General features: G+C 49.6%; 2 protein-coding genes and 1 pseudogene across 3 annotated transcripts in view; all 3 read right to left on the bottom strand.

The window, feature by feature from the left end:
• LOC143955372 (uncharacterized) overlaps nt 1-11348 on the bottom strand; it is a 38680-nt pseudogene extending 27332 nt beyond the window's left edge. Inside the window, exons 1-5 of the transcript XR_013269800.1 lie at nt 11293-11348; nt 9485-9599; nt 8422-8556; nt 8056-8253; nt 7789-7900 (exon numbers count right to left, since the gene is read on the bottom strand). The product of XR_013269800.1 is annotated as an uncharacterized LOC143955372 (transcript). The remainder of the gene's footprint in view (nt 1-7788; nt 7901-8055; nt 8254-8421; nt 8557-9484; nt 9600-11292) is intronic.
• The window catches only part of LOC143956097 (uncharacterized), a 215775-nt gene that overhangs the window by 134416 nt on the left and 62621 nt on the right, over nt 1-18738 (bottom strand). The window lies entirely within an intron of this gene.
• Nucleotides 6273-7740, bottom strand: LOC143955830 (uncharacterized). The gene has a single exon (XM_077465948.1). The coding sequence runs from the start codon at nt 7367-7369 to the stop codon at nt 6284-6286; it is 1086 nt and encodes a 361-aa protein (XP_077322074.1). The 5' UTR covers nt 7370-7740; the 3' UTR covers nt 6273-6283.

Here is an 18738-nt window from a genome sequence, read left to right as displayed (position 1 = left end):
ATTTGAGAGATGGAACCTGGCAAAGCAGTGAACAATCCTATATATTGACAGATGTACATAGGCTAGCCCAGCCTTTCTCAACCTTTTCAACACAGAGGAACCCCTGAAATAACTTTCTAATCTCAAGGAACCTCTGCTAAAAATGACTATATCTACGACGCAAGATACATTAGTGTGATGGTCAGTGGGAATAATGTTCCTTATGCCGCGTACACACGATCGGACCTTCCGGTGGCCAATCCGATGGACTTTGCAGCTGAGGTCCGCCGGACTTTCAAACGAACGGACTTGGCCACACACAATCACTCCAAAAGTCTGATTGATTGGAACGTGATGACGTAGAATAAGGAAGTTCATAGCCAGTAGCCAATAGCTGCCCTAGCGTCGGTTTTAGACCATTGGACTAGCACACAGACGAAAGGATTGTCCGCTAAAAGCCGAGTCCGCCTGACAAATTTGAAGCCAGTCTTATTTCTAGGTCCGCCGGACTTTTGGGAAGAAAAAGTCCGCTGGAGCCCACACACGATCAAACTGTCCGACGGAAAGTCCGATCGTGTGTACGCGGCATTACGCTTACAGATAGCTAAAAAAGATCAATGATGTCAGTGGGAACTTATCTGAGAGGCAGAAATTGCTTGTTGCTCAAGGAACCCCTAGAAACCTCTGGGGAACCCTAGGATTCTATGGAGTCCTGGTTGAGAACCCCTACTCTGGAGGAACCTTCGGGTTCCATAGAGCCTGGTTGAAAAACCCTACTCTGGAGGAATCTAAGGCCGCGTACACACGGGCGGACTGTTCGCCCAACTTTGTTCGTCAAACAATCCAACAAACAGTCCGCTCAAAATTTGCATGAACGGACTTGACCACACACGATGAACGAACAGTCCGCTGAAACCGTGCGCGATGACGTGAACGGCACGTACGACGGGACGAGAAATTCGACGTCCAATACACTGCAATGCAACCTTCGCCGTGTAAATTCTTTCTGAGCATGCGCGAAAACTTAGTTTGTCGAACAAGCCTACACACGAGCGGACTGTCCGCTGAAACCAAGTTTCAGCGGACTGTCTTACGGAAATTCCGAAAAACTTTGTTCGACAGACTGTCCGCTGAAACTGTCCGCTGAAGCCCACACACGAGCAGACTGTCCGCTGAAACACTGTTCAGCGGACAAAATTGGGCGAACAGTCCGCCCGTGTGTACGCGGCCTTAGGGTTCCATAGAGCCTGGTTGAAAAACCCTACTCTGGAGGAATATTAAAGTTCCATGGAGCCTGGTTGAGGAAGAATATTCCTTACGTATATGGTCATTGTGAAGAATTACCCCCCTACAGATAGCTAAAATGACCATTGGAGTCAGTGGGAACTTATCTGAGAGGCAGAAATTACTTATTGCTCAAGGAACCTCTAGCAACCCTAGAGTTCCATGGAACCCTGGTTGAGAAAGAATGCTCATTACACTTGTGGTCATTGGGAAGAATTACCCCCTTACAGATAGCTTAAAAGATCAATGGTGTCAGTAGGAACTTATCTGAGAGCAAAAACTGCTCATTGCTCAAAGAACCCCAAGCAACCTCTGGAGCAATCCTAGGATTCCATGGAGCCCTGGTTGAGAAACCCCACTCTGGGTCTGGTTAAGAAAGAATGTTCCTTATGCTTATGGTCATTAGGAAGAATTACCCCCTTACAGATAGCTAAGAAGACCATTAGTGTCAGTGGGAACGTATATGAGAGGCAGAAATTGGTCATTGCTCAAGGTACCCCTAGCAACTTCTGGAAAGAACCCTAGCATTCCATGGAACCCTTATTGAGAAACCCTTGGCTAGCCATTACTGTAAACAGTTCACTTCTACCCAAGGCCTTCACTTGCATTGGCCAATCTTTGATGGGTCGTCTTGCACTGTAGATTATTTTGAAGACAGTAGCCGCTCAAGGTACGGCACGTAGAAACGCATGAGAACATCAAAACGGAACGATGACAGGGCCAATTTACAGTTATCTAGTGTTTATAGAGCAAAATTACCTTCAATAAAAAAAGATATATAAAATGAGTTGGAGGGGAGGGGTTGATGGAAAAGTGAGACATCAGCAGAGGGGTGAAACAAGAGTAGATGGGGGGGGGGAGAGTAAGGCAGTAAATGACAACCATCAATTACATATAAACATAATAATACAGCAAAACTTATGCTAGCAAACAACGTAACTCAATAAACAAAATCCAGCAACCTGCCGAGCCAAATGAGAGATGTTGATGGTTTCAGTGGTGTTGTTGGTGTTCCAGAAACACGGCTTGACTCCTCACAAGACTGGGCTGTTTATGTTCATGTTGATCCTCTTGTTTAGAGGAACACGGTACATCCATTGATGGTTTCTGGTCACTACAACTTGTTTACTGTGTGACTTTGGTATGTTCCTCTGTCCTTCTGTTTTTAAGTGCTAGTTGGTTGGTCGACTTCTGTGCTATATGAAGAGTTAGGCTACCTGTGGATGGTGCCAAGTCAGCTGGTGACCATACGGTCTAGGGATGTATGTCAATGTATAAAGCGGCATTTGAAACACAACAGAAGATGGAGGTATGTTTCATTTTAGAAGTGATGTGAAAGTGGTGAAGAAAAAATGATCTTGTGGTTGGAAGTTGTGATGGTGCGGAGTGGAACGTATATGGGAATGAGAATGTAGTTGGTGTTGCGGAAACACGGCTGGACTCCTCACAAGACTGGCCATAGATGGGACTATGAACTTATCATTGAAGTCTACTACAGACGTCCTGAGATTTATGAGAAGGGGGAGAGTCGGCTGTTCCAACAAGTACAAGTCGGTAAAACCAAACTACTAAGACACAAGATTAAGACTAAAACTAAATCCTACAGGATGGACCTTACTTGTCATGTTAGAAAAAGGAATAAAGGAAAAGAACATTTCATAATACAAATCTGAAGGCCGACTTTTATCAATCAACAAAGTATATCATGAGTTTAAGAATGGAAATATTACATCTTTATTTCATGCTAAAAATGTGTTAAAACATTTACATTTTTTTTATATCAGGCAACTATGAAATGTTATATCTAAAAATGACATATTTTCCACTTTCAGCCACCTGGTGGAGCTCTCCAAGCAAACAAATCTGCAAGTGCAGACTGATAACTACTGCTCTGAAATGGTCAGCCTTGTCATGTAGTCTGATGTCCCCTTCTCTTCATCTACAGGCAATATCTAGTTCCTCTCTCACCATGACGCCTTCCTTTGACGCTTCTGCTGAAGATCAGACTACACTGGCAGAGGGACCCAACTGTCAGTGACACCCCCTCCTTCTCTCTCCTAGAGGGACCCAACCAGCCGTGACTCCCCCTCCTCCTCTCTCCTAGAGGGACCCAACCGGCAGTGACGCCCCCTCCTCCTCTCTCCTAGAGGGACCCAACCGGCAGTGACGCCCCCTCCTTCTCTCTCCTAGAGGGACCCAACCAGCAGTGACCCCCCCTCCTTCTCTCTCCTAGAGGGACCCAACCAGCAGTGACACCCCCTCCTCCTCTCTCCTAGAGGGACCCAACCGGCAGTGACACCCCCTCCTTCTCTCTCCTAGAGGGACCCAACCAGCGGTGACATCCCCTCCTCCTCTCTCCTAGAGGGACCCAACCGGCAGTGACGCCCCCTCCTAGAGGGACCCAACCAGCCGTGACGCCCCCTCCTTCTCTCTCCTAGAGGGACCCAACCGGCAGTGACGCCCCCTCCTAGAGGGACCCAACCAGCCGTGACGCCCCCTCCTCCTCTCTCCTAGAGGGACCCAACCAGCAGCAACACCCCCTCCTTCTCTCTCCTAGAGGGACCCAACCAGCAGCAGCACCCCCTCCTTCTCTCTCCTAGAGGGACCCAACCAGCAGTGACCCCCCCTCCTCCTCTCTCCTAGAGGGACCCAACCGGCAGTGACGCCCCCTCCTTCTCTCTCCTAGAGGGACCCAACCGGCAGTGACACCCCCTCCTCCTCTCTTTTAGAGGGACCCAACTGGCAGTGACACCCCCTCCTTCTCTCTCCTAGAGGGACCCAACCGGCAGTGACACCCCCTCCTTCTCTCTCCTAGAGGGACCCAACCGGCAGTGACACCCCCTCCTTCTCTCTCCTAGAGGAACCCAACCAGCAGTGAAACCCCCTCCTTCTCTCTCCTAGAGGGACCCAACCAGCAGTGACCCCCCCTCCTCCTCTCTCCTAGAGGGACCCAACCGGCAGTGACGCCCCCTCCTTCTCTCTCCTAGAGGGACCCAACCGGCAGTGACACCCCCTCCTCCTCTCTTTTAGAGGGACCCAACTGGCAGTGACACCCCCTCCTTCTCTCTCCTAGAGGGACCCAACCGGCAGTGACACCCCCTCCTTCTCTCTCCTAGAGGGACCCAACCGGCAGTGACACCCCCTCCTTCTCTCTCCTAGAGGAACCCAACCAGCAGTGACACCCCCTCCTTCTCTCTCCTAGAGGGACCCAACCAGCAGTGACACCCCCTCCTTCTCTCTCCTAGAGGTACCCAATGGGCAGTGACACCCCCTCCTCCTCTCTCCTAGAGGGACCCAACCGGCAGTGACACCCCCTCCTTCTCTCTCCTAGAGGGACCCGACCGGCAGTGACACCCCCTCCTTCTCTCTCCTAGAGGGACCCAACCGGCAGTGACACCCCCTCCTTCTCTCTCCTAGAGGGACCCAACCGGCAGTGACACCCCCTCCTTCTCTCTCCTAGCTGAGGAAGCCAGACAGAACTTTGAAGTCTTTAGTGATCTCTGATTTTTATAAAGTGTTTCTTCCATGATAAAGATCAGAGGAGCGCTCAGCCACGTGTCTTCTGAGGTGTATATCAAGGTGAGCTTCTTCCCAGTGTGAGATCTCTGATGTACAGCAACATATGATTCATATAGAAGACATTTCCCACACTCCTGGCACCTCAAGGGTTGTATGGCCTCTACAATGTCCGTTATGATTGAACTTCTGTGAAAAAATGTTTCCTGCACTCCGAGCGGCAATATGGATTCTCCCAGTGTGAGATCTTTGATGTATAACAAAATATGAATCATATAGGAGAAGTTTCCCACACTCAGGACACCAATACATCTCTAGGGTTGTGTTGGTTCTCTGTAAGTCTGGAATACTGTTAAAAACATTTCCCGCACTCACAACAGGAATACCTATTCTCCTGTGTGAGATCTTTCATGTACAGTGGGGGAAAATAATGATTTGCTCCCCTGCAGATTGTGTAAGTTTGCCCACTTACATAGAAATGAAGGGTTACCAAACAAACCATTGGTAACCCAATATGCCGCCATGGATTGAAATCCTACAGGTCCACTTCTCAAGAAGGCACGTGTACAGGCCAGTTTGAAGTTTGCCAACGACCATCTAAAACATTCAGAGAAGGATTGAGAAAAAGTTCTGTGGTCAGATGAGACTAAAATTGAGCTCTTTGGCATTAACTTGACTCCCCGTGTTTGGAGGAAGAAAATTCTAACTATGACCCTAAGAACACCATCCCTACAGTCAAGCACGGAGGTGGAAACATGATGCTTTGGGGCTGTTTCTCTTCTGAAGGTACAGGGGAGACTTTGCCGCATCGAGTGGCCAATGGAACGGGGCCATGTATTGTAAAAATCTTGGATGAGAACCTTCTTCCCTCAGCCAGAACACTGAAGATGGGTCATGGATGGGTCTTCCAGCATGACAATGACCCAAAACATACCACCAAGGCAACAAAGTAGTAGCTCAAGAAAAAGCACATAAAGGGTCATGGAGTGGCCTAGCCGGGCTCCAGACCTTAATCCTATAGAAAATGTAATGGAGGGAGCTGAAACTTCAAGTTGCACAGAGAGAGCCAAGAAACCTTAAAGATCTGTAAAGAAGAGAGGACCAAAATCCCTCCTGAGATGTGTGGAAACCTGGTCACCGACTACAAGAAACGTCTGACCTCCGTGCTCGCCAACAAGGGTTTCTCCACCAAGTACTAAGTCATGTTTTGCTTGGGGATCAAATACTTATTTTACTCACTGAACTTCATTTATAACGTTTGTACGGTGTTTTTTCTGGATTTTTGGTTGATATTCTGTCTCTATCATATAAAATACACCTCCGATAAAAACTATAGACCCTTCATTTCTTTGTAAGTGGGCAAACTTTCCCAATCTGCAGGGGATAAAATCATTATTTCCCCCCCTCACTGTATGACAAGGTCTGATCTCCGTATATAACATTTCCCGCACTCAGGGCAGGCAATGCGTTCCCCGCCCAACCCCCCCCCCCCCCCCACGACATGTCACGAGCTCTGATTCCTGCAGATGACGTTTCCCGAGGACTGCTTCTCCCGTCTGTGGCATATCTGATGTGCGGCAACACTGGCCTTCTGCGAAAAACATTTCCCGCACTCGGGACAGGGATACGGCTTCTCCCCCGTGTGAATCCTCTGATGTCTGCTCAGGAGAGACATCTTGGCAAAACATTTCCCGCACTCGAGGCAGGAATACGGCTTGGCCTTTGCGTGAAACGTTTGGTGCGTCAGGAGGTCCGATTCCGACGGAAAACATTTCAAGCACTCGGAACAGGAAAAAAACTTCTCCGTGTGCAGTTTCTGATGTCTCTGAAGGCTGGACTTCTGGGAAAAACGCTTCCCGCACTGTCGGCAGTAAAAAGGGCTTTCCTTTGTGTGAGATCTTTGATGTATCACAAGGTCGGATTTCTGTGCAAAACCTTTCCCGCACTCGAGGCAGGCATGGGGCTTCTGGCCCGTGTGAGACCTCTGATGCCTAACAAGGTCTGAATTCTGCAAAAAACATTTGCCGCACTCGGGGCAGAAAAACGGCCTCTCCCCCGTGTGAGATCTCTGATGTCTCAAAAGGTGCGATTTCCGCGAATAACATTTTCCACATTCGGGGCAGAAGTGCGGCTTCTCGCCCGTGTGAGATCTGTAATGTCGGACCAATTTGGATTTGCAGTGAAAACATTTCCCGCACTCTGGACAGGAAAACGGCTTCTCCCCCGTGTGCGATCTGTAATGTATGATGAGTTCCGATTTATGAAGAAAACCTTTCCCGCACTCAGAACAGGAATGAAGCTTCTCACCCGTGTGAGATCTCTGATGTATTATAAGGCCTAATTCAGAGCTAAAACTTTCCGCACATTCGGCACAGGAAAATTCCCCCCCATCCCCCTGATTTCCAGCGCCAACCCTCACAGTACGAGGTTGCTTAGAGTCGGAGGGATTCCATGGTCTATCCACACTGTGAAGTCCACCATCCATAGTGGAGATCATTGTCTTTTCTCCTCCACAATCTCCTGTGATGTCCTCATCTTCCATTCTACAACCTGGAGATAAAGTGAGACGATCCTTTGAGGGTTTCTCCATGGCGTGTCCTGGAAAAATATAAAAACATCATCAATAGATATGAGAGGGTTAGTTCACTTCCATCAAGATCCCATCTGGATCAGGTAGATATGAGTGAGGAGATGTTCTCTGTGGAGGTCCCAACCAGCCGGGACTTTTCCCCCCTCTTCAGTCCTTTGGTCCTCCTCCCAGATCACTTCTACATTTACACAGCCTTGTCAGAAGAGCAGGAACCAATGGGGGCTGGGAGGTCCATGCTCTTCACACAACCACAAGCCTAGGCACTGGGTCATGTGATCTCTGGTAGACAAGAGGGTCAAAGTTCAGACTTGTAGACCCTTTACCATAGAACAAGTGACCATAGGCCTAGGCTTCTGATGATATGGTACTCAATGTGCAGGAACAGAGCAGAGATAAGAGAAGAATATATGATGGGTCACCTGTGCTGATCTCTGTAGGAGTGTCCTCCTCTTCGAACGTTCCCATTTCAGCCTCCTCCACATCCGTCTCCTCTGCTTCACTCTCAACTTTTATTTTAATCAGATCTTCATCCTAAACCAACAGAATGGCAGAAAATAACATCTGTAACATAGAAGTATTTATGATGTGAGATCACATAGAAAATATCATCTTGTAGAGTCCACACATCATCTCCACATGTCAGAGTGTTCAATCACTTTATGTTCCCGACCCTCAACTCCACCTACCTGATGATGGTGGGGGATGGGGTGACCTTCCTGTGTGGAATCCAGAGGACGGGGACATCTCTCTGGCGGGTTTCTTTTATTAGGTGGATCCATCATATCCTTGTGTCCTTCAAAAAGCACCTTCACAATGCCATACTCCTCATCCTCCTCTTTAAACTCTTCTTTAACCTCAAAAATATACTCTTCGAGGTTTCCACTCTAAATATATTATGAAACATTCATTGTAACCAACTTGATTGTGTATAATTCATAACGATAAATAACTGTTCATCGTCCATCTGACACACACAATGATACAGTCACCATCCAGACACATCCCTTGTCTGTTACTGGATAATGTCCCAGAATTCCCAGAATCCTCCTCACCTCTCCTGTCAGCAGCTCCATCATCTTCTTGGTGACTTCTAGAATCTTCTCCATGTTGTGTCTCTCAGGTTTTAGGGAGTCACATGGAGGCACTGTGATGGTAACCGGGTCACCAGACTTTACAGGAGGATAACTCTGAAAGAACGAATGAGATTATGAGATATTCCCAGAATCCTCCTCACCTCTCCGGTCAGGTCCGTGTTTTATTAATAGAGATAAGAGTGACGTCATGTGACCTCCCAGAATCCTCCTCACCTCTCTGGTCAGGTCTGTGTTTTATTAATAGAGATAAGAGTGATGTCATGGGACCTCCCAGAATCCTCCTCACCTCTCCGGCCAGGTCTGTGTTTTATTAATAGAGATAAGAGTGATGTCATGTGACCTCCCAGAATCCTCCTCACCTCTCCGGTCAGGTCTGTGTTTTATTAATAGAGATAAGAGTGATGTCATGTGACCTCCCAGAATCCTCCTCACCTCTCCGGTCAGGTCTGTGTTTTATTAATAGAGATAAGAGTGATGTCATGTGACCTCCCAGAATCCTCCTCACCTCTCCGGTCAGGTCTGTGTTTTTATTAATAGAGATAAGAGTGATGTCATGTGACCTCCCAGAATCCTCCTCACCTCTCCGGTCAGGTCTGTGTTTTATTAATAGAGATAAGAGTGATGTCATGTGACCTCCCAGAATCCTCCTCACCTCTCCGGTCAGGTCTGTGTTTTTATTAATAGAGATAAGAGTGATGTCATGTGACCTCCCAGAATCCTCCTCACCTCTCCGGTCAGGTCTGTGTTTTTATTAATAGAGATAAGAGTGATGTCATGTGACCTCCCAGAATCCTCCTCACCTCTCCGGTCAGGTCTGTGTTTTATTAATAGAGATAAGAGTGATGTCATGTGACCTCCCAGAATCCTCCTCACCTCTCCGGTCAGGTCTGTGTTTTTATTAATAGAGATAAGAGTGATGTCATGTGACCTCCCAGAATCCTCCTCACCGCTCCGGTCAGGTCTGTGTTTTTATTAATAGAGATAAGAGTGATGTCATGTGATCTCACAGAATCCTCCTCACCTCTCCGGTCAGCAGGTAGATGATCTCCAGGGTGAGGTTTAATATCTCCTCAGTCATGTGACTCCGGTCCTCCTCCATCCTCATTGATGTGGTCATGTGATCTATGCGGGGTTCTCTGTAGACGGATAGCGGAGAATTATCTGGACTGTATTGGTGGTGCCATATTGGGATGGGGATATAAGGGGTTAATAGGTGGGTTGCTCCCAGTGGGAATAGAGGACCTACATTAAAGCATGGCAAAGACTAGTATCTCCTAATGGAACTGAGGCTGGGTGGCTGAGAGGCAGACGGGGCGGCAGGCGGGGGGGGGGGGGGCGCATGTGAACCCTCTGGCCAGAATTGCCGGATCACGTGCATGTACACGATCCGGCGCAGACGGGCCGCCCGCAGCAAAAAAGTTACACTCTAAGACGATGTACTGCAGGGGGTCTCAAGCTGTTGCGGAACTTCAAGTCCCGTCATGCCTCTGCCTGAGGGGGGGTCACGCTTGCAACTGTCAGCCTTGCAATGACCTCATGGGACTGATGGGACAGTTTCGCAGCAGCTGGAGGGCGGCCAGGTTGAGACCCCCCCCCGGTGTACTGTATTTAACATTGAAACTTCTTTGTGTCCACAGTGGAAAAGCTTCAGAGATCTCCTTTAAAATTGGAGGAGGTCCACTTTGTTTCTCCCACGTCTCCTAGAATTAATGTGCAGCCCGATTATTAAAGGGGGTGTTTCCATTCTAGGCATGAAGGTGAAAAACCTCCCATCATGCAGCAGCCCCCCACCCCCACCCCAGTACTTACCCGAGCCCCGTAATTCCCACGACAGGAACACGACACGGCCCGTGCGTGCCCGGGCCGTGAAGCCGAAAAGCTGTCAAGGCCGGGTGCCCGGAGTGTATAAATGGAGGCGCCGGCGGAGGGGGGGGGGGGGGGGAGAGGAGCGGCGCTCCGTTTGGCCGCACAGCTGGACCGCGGAACAGGTGAGTGTCCGTTTTTGGTACTGCTGACTTTTAATAAACATAAAAAGCCGGGAACTCTGCTTTAAGCGGTAACTAGGAACGGGGAGGGGGGGGGCGTTATACGTCCTACGTAGAATACGAAATTCTGAATCAATCCCCCAGTCTGTGGCGAGCACATTTTTTGGGAAGCATATTAAGGACAGATGTGGGGGGTCCGCAGGTTTGTGGGGGGAGGGAGCTGATCCTAATCTGGAAGCCCCCATTAATAATAAGGGAACCCCCCCTCCCTCATATATCACCTACATAAATTAGTAGGGTTGCGCCGGTACCAAGTATTCGTGAAAACGCTCCGATACCTTTACAGAATGAACGGGCTCAAATCGCACCGCAAAGAATCGCATGCAATTTTGAACGGGAACATGTTAAAAAGTATTTATCTGCAATACGCCAAATCCATATCTGCAGGGTCATCGCCGTGTCCCCGTCCCGCCGATGATGAAAAACGACAACCGCTCGCGGTGCTCACGTGACTGGAGGAGCCCATTCATTTTGGATGGCCTCAAATCGCACACCGCAAAAGGTATTGGTACTCGGTATCGCCGAATGCCTGAATAAAAGTATCGGTACTCGTACTGTAAACAAAAAAAAAAAACGGTAATCGGCGCGTCCCTATAAATTATTATAGGGAACATTGTGCCCTTACCCCTCCACCCGATCCTGAGAACAAAAGGTGCAACCCTTCCCCTCCGAACAGACGCGCTCAGACGGCCGTAAACAGCTTCGCAATACAAACATCATAAGAAATGTGCAACACGCACACAAAACAATAACTGGGTGTAACTAGAAAATAAGATCTTATCACCTCCTCTGCTGCCACTTCCAGCGATGTCTCCTCTCTACTGACCTCTCACCCGGAACTTCCTGTCTGTGCCTGACATCACTTCCTGTCTTCCATAGAGACTTCCTGTCTGGGCAGACGTGAGATCGCCGCCTTGCGGAGATCAGAGGAACTGCGGCACCCATGGAGAAACGTCTCGTATCGCGAACGACGGCCTTGTCATTATTGCCAAATGTCACGTCACAGATGCTGCAGGACAGTTGTGGGATTTAAAGTGATTGTAAAGGACCGTTTTTTTTTTTTTTTTTAAGTAACAAACATGTCATACTTACCTCCACTGTGCAGCTCGTTTTGAGTCATGGCTCCCAACTGTCCCTGATTTGGAGGGACTGTCCCTGATTTGGGGAAACGTCTCTCTGTCCCTCATTCCTCCTCGTTTGTCCCTCATTTTGGTCTGATCTATAGAGTTTAGGGTTGTCCCAATACCACTTTTTTAAGACCTAATACAAGTACCGATACTTTTTTTCCAAGTACTCGCCGATAGCGATTAATAGTTTTCTTTTGACAGTTTTCAGAGCACAATACAGATTAGGTGGCACTGATATGCAGCACTGATAGGATTAGGTGGCACTGATATGCAGCACTGACTGATGGCTGGAACTGACAAATGGTTGGCAATGATAGATGGCACTGACAGGTGGCTGGCACAGATAGATGGCATTGATAGGTAGCTGGCACTGATAGATGGCACTGATAGGTGGCTGGCACTGATAGGGGGAATTATGGGCATTGGGCACAGATAGATGGCATTGATAGGTGTCTGGCACTGATGGGGCACTTGTGGGCATTGATAGGTGGTTAGCACTGACGACACTGATGGGTGGCTGGCAGAAATAGATGGCATTGATAGGTAGCTGGCACTGATAGATGGCACTGATAGGTGGCTGGCACTGATAGGGGGAATTATGGGCATTGGGCACAGATAGATGGCATTGATAGGTGTCTGGCACTGATGGGGCACTTGTGGGCATTTGTAAGTGGTTGGCACTGACGACACTGATGGGTGGCTGGCAGAAATAGATGGCATTGATAGGTAGCTGGCACTGATAGGTGGTTGGCACTGATAGGGGGAATTATGGGCATTGGGCACAGATAGATGGCATTGATAGGTGTCTGGCACTGATGGGGCACTTGTGGGCATTTGTAAGTGGTTGGCACTGACGACACTGATGGGTGGCTGGCAGAAATAGATGGCATTGATAGGTAGCTGGCACTGATAGATGGCACTGATAGGTGGTTGGCACTGATAGGGGGAATTATGGGCATTGGGCACAGATAGATGGCATTGATAGGTGTCTGGCACTGATGGGGCACTTGTGGGCATTTGTAGGTGGTTGGCACTGATGGCACTAACAGGTGGCTGGCACAGATAGGCGGCACTTTCAGGCATTGGGCACTAATAGGTGGCATTTATGGGCACCCATGGGCAGGCACTGAAATGCCATGAAAGGAAAGGCTGCCTGCGATGCCCATCTTGGTACTCCTTGCACTCGGCTGCACAAAAGCAGCAGCGGCCATCTTGTTACACCCAGCCCGAACTATATGGGCTGGCACTGAAATGCCATGAAAGGAAAGGCTGCCTGCGATGCCCATCTTGGTACTCCTTGCACTCGGCGGCACAAAAGCAGCAGCGGCCATCTTGTTACACCCAGCCCGAACTATATGGGCTGGGTGTAACAAGATGTCTGCTGCTGGCTTACTGCGGCCGAGTGCAGGGTGTACCAAGATGGGCGTCGGGATGTCCAAACGCTGACGTCAGTGCTGGGAGAAGGTCATCCAGCGCTCAAGGCAAAGACACCAAATTGCACCCCCCCTTTCCCTTAGGGTTAGGGTCAGGGTGCCCCCTACCCCTGCAATAAACCATTGTGCCAGGGGCAGCCGCCCCCTCCTGCCCACCCCTTGTCCCGGCCCTGGCTGACGTTGGCACGAGTGTCACTTCCGTTGTTCCGCCCCACTGACTTCCGGTTGCGCCGGGTCGCCTAATCTGATGAAACACCGCCTCCCAGGGATCGGATCAGGCACAGGGAGCATTCGCGCAAGTACAAGTACTAGTATCGGGACAACCCTAATATAGTTGTATATAAAATTAACTTTTCATCTTTCAAAAAGCGTTTCCCAGCACTAAACCTTTCATCCAAATTCTAAATTGCTGCATTTGTACATTTTAAAAACCAATATAAAGAAATAGTAGTAGTAAAAAAAAGCCCTTGTGGATTTAATTAACCTTTTTTTTTTGGTTAATTTTCCTTTAAAGGGGTGTGGCAGGGGGGCGTGTCCTATGCCTACATACATTTGGTAGTAGGTGTCCCTCATTCCCATCTCAAAATGTTGGGTGGTATGACAGAGTGGCCTCAAACATCCTCTTCTAGGGTCCCCCCCCATGGCTCTCTATTCAGACAGGTATGAGGCTTGAAACAGGGCTTGACATGAGGGTTAGGGGGCATTATGTGCGCCACAATACTATTCTCTTTGGAGTGCCCAAAGGTGTCCCAGGTCTGTTACAATCCCATAATGTATACTAAAACAAAACAAAAAACGTTACTGTGCACTGCTAAAGTGTTCGGGTTTGGCTTGAAGAAAAAGTGGCAACCCTAAACACAGGTGGACACAAAGAAGAGGTAATGGTGTGGGGATGGGGTGCTCCTGCCCAAGGGATCTAGTCAGGACCCTTACAATATACAAACTTGGGGGGGCACACCCTACAAATAGGTTTACATTCAAGATGGCGCTACTAGAAGACCACAAACAGAACAAAAGAGATTATAGCGCACGCATACAAAAAAACACTTTTGAATCCCGCGAGGCTATTTAAGTTAGTTGTGGGAATTAGTCTACTCGTAAGGCCAGGCAGGTGACACTCGGACACTATGTATGGGTCACATGGGAGGCCTACCCTGGGGTGGGTTCTTCTGGGCAATGCTAGGCACCTTGAAATAGGGTAATTTCCCTGGCACACAGGATACCTTTATTGGTGCCAAAACCATCAATGCCCCGGGACAAGGCTAAGGGGGCTCATGGGGACAACTTGACCTCCAACTTTAGGGATGACCGTGCACCATGTACACTTGGGGACTTCTGAAAACTGATCTGCTCCCAATGGAAGACAGACCACCAGGGGACATAATGCTGACAACACTCCCTTGCTCCGATACCCCAGGTAACCACTAATTGTCCTCCTACCCCAGTGATGGCGAACCTTGGCACCCCAGATGTTTTGGAACTACATTTCCCATGATGCTCATCCACTCTGCAGTGTACTTGAGCATCATGGGAAATGTAGTTCCAAAACATCTGGGGTGCCAAGGTTCACCATCACTGTCCTACCCCAATGTGTCTACTTACCCGGGTTGGAAACGACATGTGTGCTGGTTACTTGTATTACGCCTCTTTAGAATAACTTCAAACCAGGGAAAGGCAACGTTTCAAAGAACTTCAGCCCCAAGAAACATCTCGTAGTGCGAATACAGCCTTGTAGATGATGTCAACTCTTCTGGAGGCTGAAGGACAGTCCTGGGATTTAGTCTACTCGTAAGGGCAGCCGGGTGACACCCTCGCCATGTTCCTCTCCTTGTTGGGCAGCCACTGTGGGTCACATGGGGGGTCACAAGCAGGGCTGGTGCAAGGATTTTTGACACCTTAGGCGAAACCTCATTTTGCCGCCCCCCCCAGCTCCACCCCTGACTCCACCCCCTTTTCCCTGCTCATGCATACCCCACCTTTTTTAATGAAGCACCCATCAATGCAGCCTCACCAGCGCCCATCAATGCAGCCTCACCAGCGCCCATCAATGCAGCCTACCAACGCCCATCAATGCAGCTTACCAACGCCCATCAATGCAGCCTTACCAACGCCCATCAATGCAGCCTACCACCCCCCATCAATGCAGCCTACCAACGCCCATCAATGCATCCTACCAACGCCCATCAATGCAGCCTACCAACGCCCATCAATGCATCCTACCAACGCCCATCAATGCAGCCTACCAACGCCCATCAATGCAGCCTACCAACGTCCATCAATGCAGCCTACTAATGCTCTTCAATGCAGCCTACCAGTGCCCATCAATGAATGTTTACTTGCTTCCATTCATTCGGGAGTCAGGCTGCACCTTTGACACTATGTGCGAAGGTGGCTGCCTGCTGATGCTGAAACTTAGTTGCTTGCTGCAGAGAGAAGAGAGTAGGAACACCAATGGCCCGGCACCCCCAGGCAGAAGTGCGCCCTAGGCGGCTGCCTAGTTTGCCTAGTGGTAGCACCGGCCCTGGTCACAAGGGAGGCCTACCCAGGGCTGGATTAACGTAGGGGCTATTGGAGCTGCAGCTCCAGGCCCCTACCTTAATATAGGCCCAGCCACCCAAAAAGGACATGGAAAGCAATGGGTCAACGGGAAGAGATCTCCCCTGACGGGCCCTGCATTCCACATGCACCGCCTGGGCAGGGTGGTGGGATTGATAATGGGCACTGCATGAGCAGTCCTAACAGAAGCCTGGGGAACACCAATGCAGGGCTCTTACAGAAGTCTGGGGCTTCCATAGTGTTAGGCCTGTGCAGCTGCACTCTTTCAGCTCAGAGTGCACGCCAATGCACGGCTCTTATAGAAACTTGGCAAATCAAATGCCAGGCTTCCCTAGTGTTATGCCTGTGCGGCTGCGCACTTTTGAGTTTGGGCACATGCCAGCACAGGCTCTTGGAAAGAAGAAGGGTGCCTAGTAAAAGGCCCAACAAATTCCTCAGCACCAAGCACATGATGCTCTTAAACTGGCCCTGGGCCTACCCTGGGTGGGTTCTTCTGGGCTATGCTAGGCCCCTTGGAATAGGGTCATTTCCCTAGCACATGGGGCACCTTTTATTGTGCCGAAACCATCATACCCCCAGGACAAGGCTAAAGCTGCTTACGGGGACTACTTGACCTCCAACTTTAGAGATGACCATGCACCGTGTACACTTGGGGACTTCTGAATGATGATCTGCTCCCGATGGGAGAAAGGCCACCAGGGGAGATAACGCTGACAACACTCCCCCACTCTGTTACCCTTGGTAACCACTTGCTGTCCTCATACTTCAATGTGTCTGCTGACCCAGGTTGAAAATCACATGTGTGCCAGTTAATTGCATTACACCTCTTTAGAATAACTTCAAACCAGGCAAAGTTTCAAAAAACTGAAGCCCCAAGAAACATCTCATGTGACTACAGCCTTGTAAATGTTGTCAACTATTTCAGATGCTGAACAGTCGAGGGATTTAGTCTACTCGTAAAGGCAGGCAGGCAGGCGACACTCTCGCCATGTTCCCCTCTTCATTGGGCACCCAGTGTGGGTCATATGGGAGGCCTACCCCGGGATGGGTTCTTCTGGGCTACACTAGACCCTTGGAATAGGGTAATTTCCATGGCACATGGGGCACCTTAATGTGCGTCCAAACCATCATACCCTGGGACAAGGCTAAGGTCACTACGGGGACTACTTGACCTCCAACTTTAGAGATGATCATGTACACTTCCGAATTTCTGAACGCTGATCTGCTCCTGGTGGGAGACTGACTACCAGGGGAGATAATGCTGACAACACTCCCTTCGCTCCGATTCCCTTGGTAACCATTTGCTGTTCATATCCCAATCTGTCTACTGACTCAGTTTAGAAACTACACGTGCCCCGGTTACTTGCATTACACCTCTTTAGAATAACTTTAAATCAGGAAAAGGCAAGGTTTCAAAGAACTGCATCTCCAAGAAACATCTCATAGTGTGAACACAGATCTTATCAATGTTGTCAACCATTCTGGATCCCGCAGGACAGTCCCGGGATTCAGCCTACTGTCCCATCATATCCACATCCTGCAGGTTTTAGGACTCTGTGCAGAGAGGCAGTGAGGTAATGACTGCTGGAACACTCTCTGGGTTCCATCACCCCACACTGCAATTATTGGATAACAAAAAAAAAATTACAAATTTATACAAATTGTCAACAAATAGATGGTGATGTAGCAGCCAAAAGATGGCAGGAGATACACAGCTGTCAGATAAAACCACAGGAATTTAATGGACACGAACAGCTATAATCCAACATGGGACCCAATTAATGTAGGTCGGGAAAGGACCCATGGTCCATATAGGAACAACACCAGTGATGAGGCTTATTTGATCCCACTGACATCAACGATAGGACTTTATCCCACTGACACCAATGATAGGATTTATTTTAGCAGAGCAATGTTGGGTACAGTGAGGCTGCAATGTTGGCACCGTGAGGCTGCCATGTTGGGCACGGTGAGGCTGCAATGTTAGGCACGGTGAGGCTGCAATTTCGGGCATGGTGAGGCTGCAATGGGGACACAGTGAGGCTGCAATGTTGGGCACGGTGAGGTTGCATTGGGGGCACGGTGAAACTACAATGTTGGGCACGGTGCGAGGCTGCATTGGGGGCACGGTGAGGTTGCAATGTTGGCACAGTGAGGCTGCAGTGGGGGCATGGTGAGGCTGCAATGGGGGCAAAGTGAAGCTGTAATGTTGGGCACGGTGAGCTTGCAATGTTGGGCACGGTGAGGCTGCAATGTTGACACGGTGAGGCTGCAATGTGGGGCATGGTGAGGCTGCAATTTTGGGCACGGCGAGGCTGCAATGGGGACACAGTGAGGCTGCAATGTTGGGCACGGTGAGGCTGCATTGGGGGCACGGTGAGACTGCAATGTTGGGCACGATGCGAGGCTGCATTGGGGGCACGGTGAGGTTGCAATGTTGGCACAGTGAGGCTGCAATGTTGGGTACAGTGAGTCTGCAATGGGGGCACCGTGAGTCTGCAATGGGGGCACCGTGAGGCTGCAATGTTGGCATGGTGAGGCTGCAATGTTGACACAGTGAGGCTGCAATGTTGACACGGTGAGGCTGCAATGTTGGGCACGGTGAGGCTGCAATTTTGGGCATGGCGAGGCTGCAATGGGGACACAGTGAGGCTGCAATGTTGGGCACGGTGAGGCTGCATTGAGGGCACTGTGAGACTGCAATCTTGGGCACGGTGCGAGGCTGCATTGGGGGCACGGTGAGGTTGCAATGTTGGTACAGTGAGGCAGCAGTTGGGGCATGGTGAGGCTGCAATGGGGCAAAGTGAAGCTGCAATGGGGGCATGGTGAGGCTGCAATGTTGGGCACGGTGAGGCTGCAATGTTGGGCACGGTGAGGCTGCAATTTTGGGCATGGCGAGGCTGCAATGTTGGGCACAGTGAGGCTGCATTGGGGGCACGGTGAGACTGCAATGTTGGGCACAATGCGAGGTTGCATTGGGGGCACGATGAGGTTGCAATGTTGGCACAGTGAGGCTGTAATGGGGGCATGCTGAAGCTACAATGGGGGCATGGTGAGGCTGCAATGTTGGGCACAGTGAGCCTGCAATGTTGGGCACGGTGAGGCTGCAATGTT

The sequence above is a fragment of the Lithobates pipiens genome, unplaced genomic scaffold (genome assembly GCF_037356315.1).
Source record: "Lithobates pipiens isolate NorthernLeopardFrog02 unplaced genomic scaffold, aLitPip1_a1.2 Scaffold_35, whole genome shotgun sequence".
In the NCBI taxonomy this organism is placed as follows: domain Eukaryota; kingdom Metazoa; phylum Chordata; class Amphibia; order Anura; family Ranidae; genus Lithobates; species Lithobates pipiens.
This window is presented reverse-complemented; position numbering and strand designations above follow the sequence as displayed.